Source organism: Notamacropus eugenii, chromosome 5 (genome assembly GCF_028372415.1).
Source record: "Notamacropus eugenii isolate mMacEug1 chromosome 5, mMacEug1.pri_v2, whole genome shotgun sequence".
NCBI classification, from domain to species: Eukaryota; Metazoa; Chordata; class Mammalia; order Diprotodontia; family Macropodidae; genus Notamacropus; species Notamacropus eugenii.
In genome coordinates, this window is record NC_092876.1 from 221611850 (window position 1) to 221628970 (window position 17121).

At 36.7% G+C, this 17121-nt stretch overlaps 1 protein-coding gene across 1 annotated transcript; it reads right to left on the minus strand.

The window, feature by feature from the left end:
• Window positions 1–292: 292 nt before the first annotated feature.
• On the minus strand, window positions 293–10048 carry GCG (glucagon). Its single transcript, XM_072616976.1, has 4 exons — window positions 9952–10048; window positions 7164–7322; window positions 1828–1965; window positions 293–440 (listed from the first exon to the last, which is right to left on the minus strand). The coding sequence occupies exons 1-4, from the start codon at window positions 10041–10043 to the stop codon at window positions 293–295; spliced, it is 537 nt and encodes a 178-aa protein (XP_072473077.1). The 5' UTR covers window positions 10044–10048.
• Window positions 10049–17121: the final 7073 nt, after the last annotated feature.

Here is a 17121-nt window from a genome sequence, read left to right on the forward strand (position 1 = left end):
ACAATGTTTTGAATATAGTTAGTACTTAATAAGATGTTGATGGAATTAAATTGAATCAATTTCTAATAGCACATAATATGGAATAACAAAAAATTGAGTAATATTTTTTTAAATGTTAAAATCTTTGGCTTCAGTAGAATAGGGCTACAGAATAAAAATTAAAAATATTTATTGATTATATAAAGTTAAAAAGCCCCAAACTGTCTTCTTCCAATGTAGAACATAAGCAGAAGCTATGTGATGATTGACCGTTTATGATAAAACTTGTTTTTCAGAATTGAACAAAATGCAATCACCTGTCAGTAACTTTAGTTTGAAGGAGCCAATTGATGAAATCCCTGGTAGCAAGGGTATCCAGAACTGTATTCATCTCATCAGAGAAAGAACCGTCAGCATGTCTTCTGCCAAGCTCTTCAACTATAGTGACTTCTTCTGGAAAACTTTAAAGAAAGAACAAAGGGGAAATGAAAAGACTTCATACTTAATGTTTTATTCAGTTTTTCAACCCATGCTTCATGTCTTTATACCTCTGGAAATAGGTATAGAAATCTGGAAAATCTTCACCAATTGATAACACAGAAATTGCTGCTAAGTCTGCCAGGTAGGGTGTATACCAGGGGTGCCAAACATGTGGCCCACAACCCTCCCAAGTGAGGTGCAAACCAGATTGAAAGGTAACAGGGAAATATTTAACAAAATAAATGAAAATACAATAAAACACAGACACTTTACATTTGAAAACTGAGTCAGTATGTGGTCCACAGGGATTCTTAGGTACCGATTAGTGGCCGTAGTTTCTATTTGAAATTGATGAGATTGGTGTATCTAACTGACTCCGACCGCTTTACAATTCCTTTTTCTCCTTTAAGCATCAGTTCCAAGAATCAGATGCCATAACTTGGCTTGAAAATAACGACACTCCCTAGGCCCATTCAGAACTGAGCAAAATCAAGTTGGTCACGTCTTCGATAGCATTTCTTCCACTGGGAATTTCTCAGAGTATCAGATATTGAATAAAGGGTGCCAGATTAGAGTGAAGAATATAGAGAAATGTGTGACTAGAAAAAAAGCTGGGCAACCCACACAGTGGGGAAAAAAAGGGATAAAGGATAGGCTACTCTTGTGTTCCATCAGTGTCCACCCACTGTCAAAAGGTCTAAAGGAAGGGCCCCAACATATCAAGGAGAGTGTCACGGGACAAGATGACATGGGTGAGTTACAATCTGCACCTTTAGAGGGAATGATCGCATTGATGAGATCATACATTCATTCAGGTAGTAAAATAGTGAGGAATATAAACTTTGGAAGTCTTTTTTATGCTTGTTATTCACCATTTTGCTTAGCACCGTGCATCATGGTTGATCAGTAAACATTTGTTAATTTGAGCAATCCTTAAATTATCCTACATTATTTCCTCCATGTCCAAATCAGAAACTGCTTTACTCAGGACTCTCGCTTATCTTTTCCAATGATGCTAGATGTACTGGTAATGTGAATACTCAAAATTAAAGGATTATTTTCCATTCACTTTCTATTCCCTTCAACTTGTCTTTTCTTGACTGTGAAAATTCCCATTACCAACTATCTCTGTTTTATTGTGAAATGGATTTGTGTAAGTTACCATTTCAAAAAAGAGAATAGGAAAAATTAGGGGTATCTTTAAAATTTCTCCTAACTTGCTCAGTGTATAAATTCCCTTCCTTTTGAGTAAGGAAAACTCTGTCTATTAAATAAGAGAAATTGATATTACAAATACAAGAAATTCTAGGTTTGACATTGAGACCAGAAGCTAAAAAAAAAAAAAGCATTAGAAAGATATGGACTCACGCTCTCCTTCCTCGGCCTTTCACCAGCCAAGCAATGAATTCCTTGGCAGCTTGACCTTCCAAATAAGAGCTGACATCACTGGTAAAGGTCCCCTCTGCATGTCTCTCAAATTCATCGTGACGTTTGGCAACTTTGTTCCTGAAAAAAAGAGTATGATGTTTAAATCATGGTTTGTGGCCTAAGTGTTCTCCTAGCAATCTAGTTAGGAAGATAGTCCAAATATTTTTATTCCATTTTATAGATGAGAAAAACTCATCTCAGATTAGCTGTAAGTAGCTACCCAGCATTACACAACCGATAGTCAAGCAAAGATTTTTCTGACCCCAGGTCCAGGGTGTTATGTATTATATCTGGCTGCCTCTCAGTTCTTTTCATTTTGTTGTTGCTGCTGCAGCTTTTGGCTCAAACCTAATGATTTTATTAGTGTAGGGAAAGTGGTACGGAACTTTTCCAACCAATGCAGATTGACACCTTCTCCGTACCTTAGAATTTTAGAGTGTTGCCTGGGACACTGAGAAATTATTACTTGATTGGCTCAGGGTCACGCAGCCAACAGATACCAGAGATGGGGCCTAAACTCAGGAATTCTTGACTATCAGGACACCTCTCTCTCCCCTACCTCACGTTGTCTATGCAAAGATGAAAATAAAGTGAGCAGTTGGCTTCCCAGAAAGTGGGGTTCTTAGCTACCTGGATTAATTGGTAGCTAATGTTGCCATGTTTTGATCTCATTCAGCCAAGGCTATCAGCTGTGCTTATGCCATCATCAGTCAAAATACTTTAAATTAGTAACAATTATTAAGCTCTTTAAGTGTGATTTTTATTGCTTTCCTAATAGTAGCTAATGTTCCAGAAGCATTCTAAGCCTGAGTGTTTTTATACCCTTGGTAACACCTAGGATGAGGTTTCTCATCTTCCTTATAGGACCTTGCCAAGCTGTACATCATATTTTTGATCTCTCAAACATGATCCTTAAGAGAATGGCTGTTTTGTAGAAAAATACTTTATAGTTTATTTTTCACCTGCCCCTGTCAAAGTCTGCCATTTAGGATAATGGCTAGCATTTATATATAATCTAGCATTCATGTAGCACTTTCAGATTTGCAGATTACACATGTTAAACTATTTGATCCTCAGAACAACCTTATGAAGTAGGTGCTGTTATTATCCCCATTATACATATGAGGAAACTGAGGTACAGATGAGTTAAATGATTTGTCCAGAATCACAGAGCTAGTAAGTGCTGGAGGCCAGATGTGAACCCAGAAAGATGAATCTTCCTGACTTCAGTACCAGCATTCTTTCCATTTTGCCCCCTAGTAGACTGGGGTGATGGGATCTAGGTTTCAGGCTATGGCATAAGACCATAGGATCATAGTTTTTGGATCAATTTGCTTGCCTTGTGTCACATAGACTTACCTATCTGAGGTAGGATTTGAACTTAGATCTTCTGGACCACAAGTCTACCTCCATATGCCTTATGCTATAACAACCTTATTACTTTTTTTTTTTTTGCTCAAATATCCAGCTGAATTAGTGAGTATATACACCTAAGTCAAACTTTGTGTCTTACATAGACATTCTGTTCATATTAATTGCTGTCATTTACAAGCATTGCAAAATATTTACCTGTATGATCTCATCTTATCCTCCCAGCTCTGTGAGATAAATAATTGCTGGCTGTATTTTACAGAAGGGAAACTGAAGCTGAGAGTATTTAAAGGCTATGACTTCCACAAGTTCACACAGATAGCCAGAGTCCTAAGTAAGATCAAAACTTGGGTCCTCTTGACTCCCTGTCCAGTTCTTTATCCACCATGCCACACTGACAATACTAGTCCAAGAACTTCTTTAGAACTTTGACGTTGTGTAATGCCCTGTATCTGAAATGCTGAAAAGCCAAATGATGACTGAGAGGTTTAGTTAAGCATTTAGATATTCCCAAATATCTGGGTTTGGGGTGTTATATCAATAAGACATTTGGATGTCCTCCCACGTATTTGATACCACATAGATGCATCCTGAATGCAAAGTAAAAAAGGCCACCCAGGCCTTGAAATGGTAACCACTGCTTTGTAGAAATCTGCTATATGAGTTTTCAGAAAAGATCTCCAAGTCCTTCTGGTTGCACAAAAAAACCAAAACAAAACCCAAATCTCCCAGGTTCCCCAGCATCAGCGATATTTTCTAGGCCTTATGATTACATTTCAGTCATGATACTGGCTAAACTTGAATGTGTGACCAATATGTCATCCACCTCATCCATCTACCCTAAGCATTTTAGTGAATCATTTCTGATGATACAGCATAAAACCTTAAAGCTCAGAAACCAGAAGATTCAAGTTCACTATAAATTTGTTAGAGGAGATGTCCAAGCAACAGAAAGGAAAGTGAAGTGAGTCAGTTTTCAAATAGGTTTTCAAATATCTGAATGTTTGACATGCCATGCTACACCATGAATGCAATATCCAAATGACAAGAGACTCACTTTTCACCCTGTACTTTGCTGATAACACAGATATAGCCAAAAGATGGTCTTTCTTCTAGTTTCTATGGCTCAACAGGGACATCAAGTGGTCCAAGTTAGCACTGGCCCTTTATGAATGCTCAGTGAATTTATCATGTTCTTTCTGAGGACATTCCTCTAAGAGGCCAGAATGACTCAGATTTTGATTACCTTTCAAGGTTTTAATAAATTATTGATTTCATCCTTTCTAAAAGCTAATGTATATATGCAATATCTTGGATTGGATAGTACCTGAATGCAACCTTTAATCCCCTCTTTTGAATATCTTCCACATATCCTAGATTGAAGTTGTTACAAGTACTTAAAATACCCTTCCTGACTTTTTTCTTCTCCAGGCTAAAAATTCCCAGTTCCTTCAACAAATGCTTAAATGATCTGGACTGGAGGCCCTTTAACCTCTTAGTCGCCCTCCTCTGGATGCTCTCTAGCTTGTTGATGTCCTTCCTCAAATGTGGTCCCCACAACTAAAGGCATTTCAGATGTGGTCTGACCAAGATAGAATATAGTGGGGCTCTCTTCCTCTTACTCCTTGAAGCAAAGTGTCTCTTCATTCAACCCATGATTACATTTCCTTTTTTAAGCCTTCCACATCAATGTTCTGGTTCATAGTGAGCCAGAGGTCCATTAATGCCTTAAGATTTTTTTTTCTTTCCAGCAAACTCTGCTCCAACCTTGCTTCTCCCCATTCTATACTTGTGAAACTGATTTTTTTGAAGTCAGGTGTAAAAATACATTTACCTTTGTTGAGTTTCATCTTGCTAAATTCAACACAACATTCTAGGTCAGAGATTCTTAATCTTTTTTTATGTGATGAACCCCTCTGGTACCTGGAATCCTAGGAACCCTGTCTCAGAATAATGTTTTTAAATGAATAAAATAAAATACATAGGATTACAAAGGAATCTGATTATATTGAAATACAGTTATCCAAATATTTTTTAAGAACAACAAATTCATGGAATCCCTCTGTCCTCCAGTGTATTAGCTATCCAGAAATTTGATAGGTATGCCATATATGCCTTTATCTAAGTAGCTGATAAAAATGTTAAACAAAGGAAGTCAATGAAGGTGATTATATGGTTGGGATATAGGGCCTCTGAGAAAAGTTTAAAGGAATCATGGCCCATTACTTTTGTTAAGGGGAGAATGGAAATAATACCCTCTTCAAACATCTGAAACATTCTCTATAACTGAAGGCAGTCAAATGTTCTCAGTTTTTACTTGGGAAACTGCTTTATTCTGCAACAGATGAGATTAGATGTAAGGAAGAAACTCCCTCAGAGCAAAGATTGTTAAATAGTGAGATTAAGGTAATTAGTAATTTGGGGGGGGGGGGAGGTGATGATAGTTTCAGTGTCCTGCCTGGTTACATAACAATCTCTGTTTTTCCTTTCTGTTGCACAGAGAATGAGGATGGGAGGTTTGGACACAACCCACCTCTGGTTTTCCTCACACTGTTCCCCTACCTGGAATGATCTCCCCATTCTTTTCTATTTATCCAGTCCTAAGCAACTTACGGGATGCACCAATAATCACCCCTGAAGGATTTTAATCCTATTTCAGTCCACTATGATCTTTGCCATCCCCTGAACTTTCATTTGGCAGTTATCCGATACCTTTCTTGTCATAATTTTAAGCTTATTTTATCTTTTGTTTCTCTTTTTAACCTGCCCTGTGTGCTTATAATTAGATTGTAAGGGTTTTGAAGGCTACGATCATGCATTGTCTTTACCATTGCCATCCCAGGTTTATGTAGTACTCTAGAATTTAAATATATTCCTGAAATTTTATTTATTATTGCATACTTAATATTTAAAATGTATTCCTTTGCAACTCCTTTGCATGCACTTTGCATACATTGTTGTGCCAACCATAGTGTTTTGCACATAGATTTTTGGTAAATATTTGTTGATTGACTAATAATTGTTTTTAGTTCTAAAATTCTGTGACCCTCCATGCTTTACTGAGTAGACTTTTAGTCCCTTCCCAGGCTTATCAGAATCATATCTGAACTTAGATATTACTAATATGTAACTGCCCTCCCCATTTTGCTTTCCAAATACCCTTCCTCTTAAAGATTTTGATTAATTCCAGTCTCCATTCAACTTTTGCTGATGATTTCCCTTTATTCTCCTGCCTGCAGCTCCAACAAGCAATTAACACATATCACAATACTAAACACTGAAATTTATGCTTTACTATCACCTTGTATTTTTGCTCTGTTTTATGCAATGTTGCGCAGCTGGCATGCCATTTTAAATGCGCAGCTATGACCTGTGTGGTCCACTTCAGGAAACAAGACCCTACAGGGAAGAAGCAACATCTTGAAAGGTACTTAAGAAATGTTTGCTCCATTCCATTCAATTGAACTGAATCTGCTAATGACACTTGAGCAAATTCACTTGGGTAGGGTGTTAATAAAGAAGCTTATTCAAGTTACATGGATTTATTCTCTATTTGGCTAAAGTGACTTTTAAGTTTGTACCTCGAACAGGCCAGTTTCTGAATATCTGTGGGCAGTGAAAAAGAAAGTAAAAATCACTGAAAATCCATCACCTCCAGAAGGAAAAACAGTTTAAGAGAGTCCTTATTGGGAAGCGCTCAGGAGTGGAATACAAAGACAGCACATTACTAGAAAATGGCATCTTAGCACAATGCTTGCATGGGGCCTTGAGCATGTGGGCACTTAGTACAGTTTGATGACCTAATGAGGGAGGATAGGATTAAAAGTGCTTGTATTTGTATGAGAGTCAGAGGAGGGGGGAGTTCTTTACCCACACATTTCAGACACTCTGTTTAGAATTCTTACCCATTCCGTTTGGTGCTCATCAACCACTGCACAAAATCTTGAGCTCGTCTGGAGTCCAGATACTTGCTGTAATCACTGGTGAATGTACCCTGTGAATGACGCTTGTCTTCATTCATCAGATTATCATCTAATGGCTCTGTCTGAGAATCTGTGTATGGTCTGAAAAACAAAGCTTTTGGTGTTACACAAATCTGAACTAAGGATTCTATACACTCTAGGAGCTTTTTTCTTATCTCCTCTTTAAACTTCCCAGTCCTCCTCCCCCTGGCTCCAATGAGTATAAGATCCTACGATCACAGACTCAGAAGTGAAAAGATCCTTCTTAGAGGTTATCGAGCATAAATCATTGAAACTGAGACTCAGAGAGAGTTGATTCTGTCTACTCAGTTATATAACTTTTTGAAAGACTGTGGTCTCTGATTTCCTCTGACTCCAGATTCCAGGCTATAAGTTCTGGATTTATTTAGTGAATGAATTTCATTTGGAGTCATATCTCTTCAAAAAGTTACATAACTGAGTAGACAGAATCAAGTTGCCTTGCTCAGAGGCAGTGGGGTAGAATCCAAAGGCTGCTACAGCTGCAGCCTAGGTTTGAATCATGCCTCTTTCACTCACTAGCTGCATGAATCCCTCTTAATTATTGTTCAATGTATTCCTTCCTTTATGATCTCCTGCTTCTGATACCCCAGCTTTCTTGGCTTTTTCCCTTGTAAGAATAATAAAATTATTTTTCAACTAGTCAACCAATTCATGGCCATCTATCCTAATAATAAAAAAAAAGCCAAAAGTCCAAAATATTATGTGTATACATTTATATACACACATATACATATATATTTAAAATAGCAGATGGTTACCTTTCCAAATAATTTTGTTTGCTTATGCTGATAATAAAGAATTGGCTTCATTACCTGAGGAAACACTAATAGTGAAGGGCAGTCACTTAGAAAAATGTTGAGTGACAGCATCAAGACAGCCTGAGATTTTAAACTAGCCAAGTGAATGGTGAAATGAGCATTAGACACTATATAATGATAGGGTCTGTGACTTTGTTGGTGAAAGAAACTCCTTGGTAAGGAAATTCCCTCTATCAAGGCAGGTCCACAAGTCTCTGAAAATTAACAGTCTTTTCCTTTGAGAGTAGTGAGAGGTTAAGAGACTTGGCCAGGGTCACATAATTCAGAGGTGAACCCACTTTCCTTGCTTTAAGACTAACACCCTATCCTCTACAACACGTTGCCTCTCTAGCAATCAGAGCTGCTTAAAAGTGGAATGGGCTGCCTAATCAGATGGTGGACTCCCTCACCCTGGAGGTCCTAATGTGAAAATTTATCTGGCTACTTGTCAGGTATGTTATTACAGGGATTCCTTGAGGGGCCATCTCCAGTGGTCCTGATCTATATCTTGCCACTGGACCCAGATGACTCAGGAGGGGAGAGTGAGGCTGGTGACTTTGCACAGCCCTGTTTCACTCAAATCCAGTTCACTTGCAAGTCATGGCATCACCTCCCTAATGTCATGTCCTTTTCTAGGACTAAGGTTCATTCTAACTCTCAAATTCTGAAGACCTGGGTTAGGGTTTTGCCCCCATTAACTTATTAACTATGTGGCCTTTCTAGATTTTGGACTTCTTGTAGTGAGCTACTGAGATAAGGTACAAAAATGGCTGCATAGTAATGCTGTGCTATATAAGTGTAAGCTATTGTAATTAGATACTCCATCTTCCAATTGAGAATTTTCACTGGTATCCCTCATGCTTCAAATTTTCTCCCTTCTCATCTCTGCTTCCAACTTTCCCTGGCTTCAGTCTTAGCTAAAGATTCACCATCAAGAATCCTTTCCCAAACAATCTCCTTTAATGTTGGTGCCTTCCCTCTGTTGATTGATTACCTCTAATTTAATCTACTAGATACATACATATAAATAGACAGATGGGGCAGCGAGGTGACAATGGAGAGAACACACTGGTCTAGGAGTGAGGAAGAGCTGAGTTCGAATCTGGCCTCAAACACTTACTACTTGTGTGACCCTGAGGAGGTCACTTAACCCTCTTTGCCTCACTTTGCTCATCTGTAAAATGAGTTGGAGAAGGAAATGACAAGTCAGTTTAGTAACTTAGCCAAGAAAACCCCCAATAGGTCAAAAAGTCAGACAAAACTGAAACAAAAACTCAACAACAACAAAACAGATAAATAAATAGCTTGTTTGTACACAGTTATTTACATGTGGACTCCTCCACTAGACTGTGAGCTCCTTGAGAGCAGGGACTATTTTTGTCTTTCTTTGTACCCTCGATGCTTACAGTGTCACTTAAATACTTGTTGATTGACTGACTGATAATTTACATACTGATAATACTGAGTAGATTGCCCATGGTTAGAGTAAGCTACTCTATGATTACTTCCCAGAGTAATGGTCTATAGAGTGCAAATGTGCCATATAATGTGTTCTTCTGCCTCTTATACCCTTCTGATTATGAGTCAGCACATTTTCTGATCTGTTTTCCAAAAATATAAACACCACTTTTATCAAACAGCAAGAATGTCAAGGGTGTGAATGACGATCTCCTGAAAACAAATTCCTTAATCATAGGCTACACGAGTATCATGTATCTTTGACATACATATGACATGCATATGATTATATATTAGGAACATGTATAGCTATATACTTAGCATGGTGAGTGTATATATGTATGTATGTATGTATGTGTGTGTATATATATATATATTATATATACATATATTACATATACATATATATGGTTGAGTATCTGGGATTTTAGTACCTGGGTTTTTCTTCTGTGTCTTGAAGGGAGTGTTGCCAACTGCTTTGTATCAGCATTATGAACAATCCAGCCAGGAAGTAAATGTTTTTCATTTTCACTGCCTGTTAGAAGAGAATAGGGAAAGAAAAAGGCAACCATATTAAATATATTGGGGCTAAATTTGTTTGGTTATATCTAAATGAATGTTCTCGGTGGGAAAAAAAAGTAGCCAACTGTGGCCATAGGGTGCAATTGTATTTTCGTTGTACCTAGTTTGACTTACCTCTGTTCCTAATAAGAGAGTATAAGCTGTTTTATAGGGTGTTGTTGTTTTGAAGACAAGAGTACAAAAGATATGCTCCATCATTTGACTCTTTAGTTAAAGAAGGATCTTGAGTTACTGATTAATAATGTCATTTTCAGACTTGAAATTGAAACATCCAAGTAAAAAATTTTAAATATCTAATGTAGCTGATACTCTACATATGGTTAGCCTGAATGGCACCCTATCCATAATGCTCCCCTTAACGATCACTCAGGCTTTCAATTAATAGGCCTTCATTTCCAAGGATTTACATTATACTGCATTTCAACCATCTTAAGCAGCCTCAGGCTAAAACTTGGCATACCAGCTGTCAGTTCAGATGTATTATTCATTTATATTTTAAATAGTGTAACTTGGTCTAGACTTTGTAATTGTAAAGCGGCCAACAGATTTGAGGTATTTTAGGGTTGTTTGACCTGTTCTAAATAAAAAAAAAATATATCATTTTAAAGACAAGAGTAATTTGCACGAAGACCTAATGCTTCTGGCAACTTGAACAATCTTCCATGGAGGAACTAACATATCTGTGTCAAAAAGAAAAGTAGTGCCTGTTACAGAAATCTTTAAAGTCATCAAGCTATTATTCTTACAGTTATGAGTTCAAAGCATAGTGTTAATGGATGGACACAGCCCAGACCTGGTTTTATGACCCAGGACATAATTTGCCAGTGTTCCAAGTTGATGCCTTCTTGAATTGAGTGCAAACCTCATGAAAATGGCAGTGCAATGTGGATAGAGCCCAGCAATGGAGGGTGTTTGGTATAGCCTAATAGAATGGGCTTGCCTATTTCCATACAGGAATACTAACATCCAATGCTTGTTGTATATAGAAGCTTCTCATGTTCTGCTACTCTTGAAAGTCAACCATGGTGGTCTTGCTTTCTTTGATGAAAGGTAATCACATCAGCTGGGTAGATTTAAATTTAAGTCTGATCATGCATATTTGTTAATAATTTGAATGAGCATTTTTAGTAACAGACATTTGGTTTGAAATAAGGATTTGAAAACCATCAATCCTGCGGTTTTTAAACATCTTAACCGATATAAATTATGTTCTCTATGCTTTCAAATATGGAGAAACTGAAGTACTTGCAAAAGATTCTGTTTTCCCTTTCAAAGACCAGCATACTCCAGAGAAAGACGTGGGGATTGACACTCTTAACCAGTGGTGTATTGGAGCAACTGCTTGGATGGTTCAAGAAAGGCAATTGTTAAATTTTTAGCGTGAGCATTCACACCTGGGAAATCAGCAGACTGTAGTAATTAGGTCTTGGTTTACTGTTTTGTTAATTTTTAGTCTAAAGAAAATGACGAAAAAATGTCTTTAATGAAGATTAAACCTAGAAGTATGTCCTGGGTATAGTTTCCTGCCTTCCCCGGCAGTCAGGTTGTCAAAGTTACCAACATGCTCTTAACTCTACATCAACATTGTCCTAACAACTTCAGAGTTCGTTTTTTTATCCTTTATTCATCTAGAAGACTTGCTGAAAGTTATAGTACAAGGAAGCATCTCACATGATATTAACTAAAGTTTACAGTTCTCATGCTTGTAGTAACTTGAGCTAATGAGGCAATAGCGCTTATGAGTACACAATAGTTTGGAACATGTCTTAAGAAAGATTGATACTACTTGAGTTCAGGGTAATATGTTTAACTCCAGACCTCAAAGTGATTCCATAACATTCTCTAACCCTATCAATATTCCTGTGAGGGGGACAGAGAGAGAGGGTTATTGTCCCTCTCTGAAAGACGACAAAAAAACCCCACAAAAATCAAAAGGGTTCTTTTGGATTCTAATAGTACTTTGAATATAGATTATCTGACTTATACCAAAAGAAGAAATCTGTTGCTGAAAAATCAATTTTTGAAAGGGTATATTTTAAGATAAAAATTACTATGGAATTACAGATCCCTTTAGAATTCTGAATGTTATTCTCTTATTACTAAAGAAAGAGTGGATACCCACTTTGTATTATTACCAAAATCCTCTTCAGCAGGGGAAAAATGAAAAGCATTTTTCTCTCCTTTTCATAGGCGGACCAGATAGGGATATAATTAGCTAGTTTGGTAAGAACCAAGAATCTCACTTAGAAGATCTTATGGTTAAGGTTCCATTCTCTCTGGTAATAAAACAATTAGAAAACTTGATCCTTGATCCAATTTATCAAGATAGCTTATTGGTCCAGATTCTAAACTTTATTTTGTATGCCATTGTATACCAGCTAACTAGTGGTTACAAATTAGTGAAACTAATCCACTGAATGCCATTTATTCCATTGGACAGTTGTTGCTTTGGGTCTTTGTATTTGGCATTTCAAATATGTATTTTAGAAAACATGTTCCCCTTTTCTCAATTTTAGTTAGCATACGTTTTTAGAATATAAAAGCTTTTGAATTGCTCATTTTTGTAGGTGTTTAATACATATTTAATTCTTATTAACAAATTTCATTTAGAATTAACAAAGGGAGCCCCAAAATAGATGACATCTATTTGGGAGGATAAGCATGCGAAATATTTTCACAGAAAATACCAAAGATTTCATTTCCAGAAATTTGATTGTTTGACAAACTTTGAAAAAAACCAAATAACTTTTTTTAAAAAATGGTGATGAATCTGCTCTTTCTGAAAATCAGTGCTTCAGTTATAAGTACAAAAAACAATTAAATCAAATAACCCTTTTAATGTACATGATTCCATTGCACTTTAATATATATTTTGTTCCTTAGAGTATATTCAAATAAATATCTTGAATCTTTTTTTAAAGGAAAACTGTTCTTAACCCAGTTTAAAATGTATTTTTAACAGTTTGATGGTATCTATATACTATTTCTCTTAACATTTCTTATTTCTTTTTCTATTTTCCTTAAAGGATTTAAATTCTTTTAAATAGTTTTACTTTTATTCATTCTATTAAAGTAGATTTACCTTTCTTACCCTTTTCCTATCTCACAGGCTGAACCTACATATAATTAATAATAATAACAAAAAAGATAAAAACCGAACAAATTGATCCTTAGTCTTCATGTGCCTTATGCATATTTAATTGTACAGGAAGAAACAAAGTCAGTTTGTAGTCATCTAGTAGGAATCTTACCTTCTGACCACGAAGTCTAAAGCAGCAGGTGGGGTAAGAGTGAAGTCTTTCTTCTGGACCTTCGGAAGTGTCCTAAGCTCTGGATTTCTGCATCTCTCATCCAGCTTTTATAGACTGTTCAGCTCTGCTTAGTGTCAAAGATATTACGCTGACAATATAAATTTCTCATCTGTAAATAATGGGGTTTTGTTACAAGTGATTTCACTCACCCACTCACTTTGCTCATCTATATTCTATGCGTATATTGGGTAGGATCGTAGAGATCCGGAAACTTTTTTCTTTTTCTCAATCTACTCACTATTTTTTTTTCCTGGAAATGCAAAAGACTGGAAACATTCTCCCCACTTTATTTGTAAGGGGAAGAAATGGATGCAGTAAAATGCTCTCAGATAATCACTGACACAGAAGACACAAAAATTTGAAATCCCAATTCTGTGCCTAAAATAAGACTGAATAAAAGCTTCCTTCTGGGCATCAAAATCCCCTGTTTTAGCAACACTATTTAACAAGGTTAAATTTCTTATTAGGAAATGTAAAAATACAAACGTGTTATACTGCTGTGCTGTATGTATTATGTATATCACATCAATTTGAATTACTGTGCAGTAGTAGCAAGTTATTTTCAATAAGACCATATAGTTTGTATTATGAGAGTGCTCAGAGAGGTTATAGAAAGATAACATAGGATAGTGACAGTAGCAAGACAGGGAGTTATGCTGTCTTTTTAAAATTTTATTTAGCCTTTTCTTGAAGGTCAGCTGTGGCATGAAAACCAGGCTAGATAGGTAGTTGGATTGGAGATTAGGAAATTAAACTGATATAAACTGGTAGGAGACTATTTACAGTAAATTGGATACATCCAGATTGATTGATACAATGTGGTTTGAAGTATCAGAAGGTATTGACCAAAATAATTTAAGAATTGCTTTCTATAACTTTTAGGAAAGTGTTTTTTGAGGAACCTGGGAAATATGGACTAGTATCTATCCATCTTTGGAGCAAACATTATTAAATGACTTAATTGGATTTTAATGATTTAGAGAAACTATATTTCCTACCCGATGGATTCTGTGGAAATAAATCCTTGAGATAGGGTTATAATCCTTCCAATTCAACCTGAATCTGTTGAATTTTATGGCCTAGGTCTGATGTTAGTAGGTATAGATTGAATCAATCCAGTTCAGCTCATTGAACATTTATTCAAGAGTAGTTCACAGTTTCAATTCAGAAGAGCTAGTTCAAGTCCTTCTGGAAGGACTTAGCGAATATTATCGTGTGAAAATTGGTTTTGGACCTGAGATGATGTCCAGCCCTCAGGGTTGATTTCTAGCTCTTGGAATAATTCATCCTCTTAGATGAATTATCCTTTCCCTTTGCTTTTTCTCTTTGGTGTTGCTAACATTTCGACCCTTCTGGTGCTTCTTAGCACTTCCACCAGAGGGTGTGAAGGGGCAGAGAAAAGAGGTCTAACTATTTGTGTCATTTCTGATATTCAATGATAATTCTTACTAATAATTTCATGGATAAAGTCAGTGTTTTCTACTATGACATGAACTTCTCCCTTCTCTCTGTCACTGACCTCTTTTATTATGAATATAGTGTTCGTTTTTTCCTATTAATTTTTCAACAGATAATATAGGGATACTATTCATTACATATTCCCACCCTCTCAACCCCTCAAGTTGGGGGTGGGTTTTCTGAGAAGAAAAGTTTCCTTCTGCCTTTCTCCATATGTGCTTCCACTTAACTCCTATAGTCTCCTAAGCTCCTCACTCGCTCCAGTCATTAGCAACCTTTGGAGCTGCCAAGAGAGGGGTTTGATTACAGTGCTTCAAAAGCGATGTGACCGAGCTCCCGTTGGCGAGTGTGCTAAAGCTACAGTGACCATATTTTCTGAACCAAGAATCAGGACACATGGTTTCACAAAGAATATTCCTTCGGCAAAGCTTCATTAAAAGTACACTTTCTTTTCTTGAAATGGGGGCTGTCCCAGAAAACCCAGGACATATGGTCATGGTAAACTAGATTTTTCAGTCCAACCCTAACTCGACTTCAAATGCAAGCTCAATCCTGTTCTAGGAGAGTCAACAGATAACCTAAGCTCCTGAAGCTAGCTAGCTAGAACCATGGGAACAATTAGAAACCTACTCAGACCAAATGGTCAAGAGAGGAAGATATATATATATATAACGGTTCCTAGAATAGCAGTTTCAAAAACACTGCACCTACACTTACTTCTTTGCTTCAACATCAACAACTCTGTTAGGGAGACAGTATAAGCATTATTCTTCCCATTTTATAGATGGGGAAGGTGAAACTCAGGAATTAACTAAGATTACTCAGTGTCAGAGCCTGGACTTAAACTTGGGCTTGGGCTCCAAATTTAATACTGTTTCTATAGGACATTTAAAAACTTGACCAACCTCAGTCTATCTTTCTAGACTTACTCCTCTTCCCACACTCTGTGTTTGGCCCATTTGTTGTTCTCTGTATGTGACATTCTACCTTGCATCTCCATGCCTTTGTCCAAGCTATTTCTCATTTCTGAAATGCATTCCCACTTTAATTTTGTCTTTTAGAATTCCTATTTTCCTCCAAGTTTCAATTTAAGTGCACTTTCCGGAATGCTCCCCTCCCTAATAGTTACTGCACCCACCCCACATTACTTTGTGTGTATTTTATTTACTTTTATGTAAACCATTGCTTTCTTCCAGTAGAATGTGAGCTCCATAAGGGCAGGGGCTAGTTCATTTTTGTTTTTGCATCTCTAGTGCTTAACACAGTGCCTGGTGCACAATAATGGCTTATTGAATGAATGGGATTTTAAAAAAAGCGTGTGATTTTTATGATGACTAAATTAGCGAAAGACAAAAGATTTAGAAAAGGAGTGGTGGAAAGATTTAACAACAGTTTTTAAATGGCAAAAAAAAGTTCTAGACAAAATAAAAAAAAAAACGAAAACCCAGTCACTCTTCATATCTCCCTGAGGATAGAGCAAATGGAAATGATTTAATGGATAAGAAGAGGGCTCTAAAAGCAATAAAGGGATGAGCTTCCTGATAATGAATTATGGGTTAGCCAGAGGAGGTGAGAAATATCCTTCCTGGGAGATGTTTAAGAGCCAATTAGACACCCATCCATCTGGAATGATTTCGAGGAAGCCTGCTAAAGGCAGGGGGAAGCATTATGTGATCAGTAGAGGTCCTGTCAGCCTCAGGGCTCTCTGGCCCTGGAAAAAAGTTCAGATTTCATTTTTGGAAAGGGGACAGAGCAGCGTCCCACTTGGCAGACTTTAATTTTCCTCAGTTGTTCAATGCCACAGTATAATGAGTTGTTTGAGGCTGCTCTTCTAAGTTTTCAGTTGTTATTTTTATGTAAAAGGAACAGGAGAGAGAGAAAACAAAATCACATTTGTACAAAAGAATCTTATCTCATAATTTAGAAGTGGAATATATATATATATATATATCATTGAATGCATGTGTTATGCTACTATTTTTCACATATTGTAACTAAAAAAAAACAAACCATATGTCATTACATTTATCCAACCTCTCGCTCATCTGGAATGATCTTTTTTTTTTCCTGGGTTTGCAAGAGTTTTTAGTTAAAACACTGCAATTTTTCAAAGTATTTTGTGGAAGGAAACTCTGATCATTAGAAAACACGACTTAAAATCTATACCTTCCTCCAAATGCAGAAAAGTCAAAACTGAACTATTTTGACAAGTTCTTCTTTGTAACTGCCTTGCTACAATATAATGTAACACTT

Coding starts and splice junctions, on each gene's coding strand:
- GCG (XM_072616976.1), bottom strand. CDS start 10,043: ATGAAAAACATTTACTTCCTGGCTGGATTGTTCATAATGCTGATACAA. Junction 7,323..9,951: donor GACACAGAAGAAAAACCCAG/GTACTAAAATCC, acceptor TTTGTTTTTCAG/ACCATACACAGATTCTCAGA. Junction 441..1,827: donor AAAGGCCGAGGAAGGAGAGC/GTGAGTCCATAT, acceptor CTTTCTTTAAAG/TTTTCCAGAAGAAGTCACTA.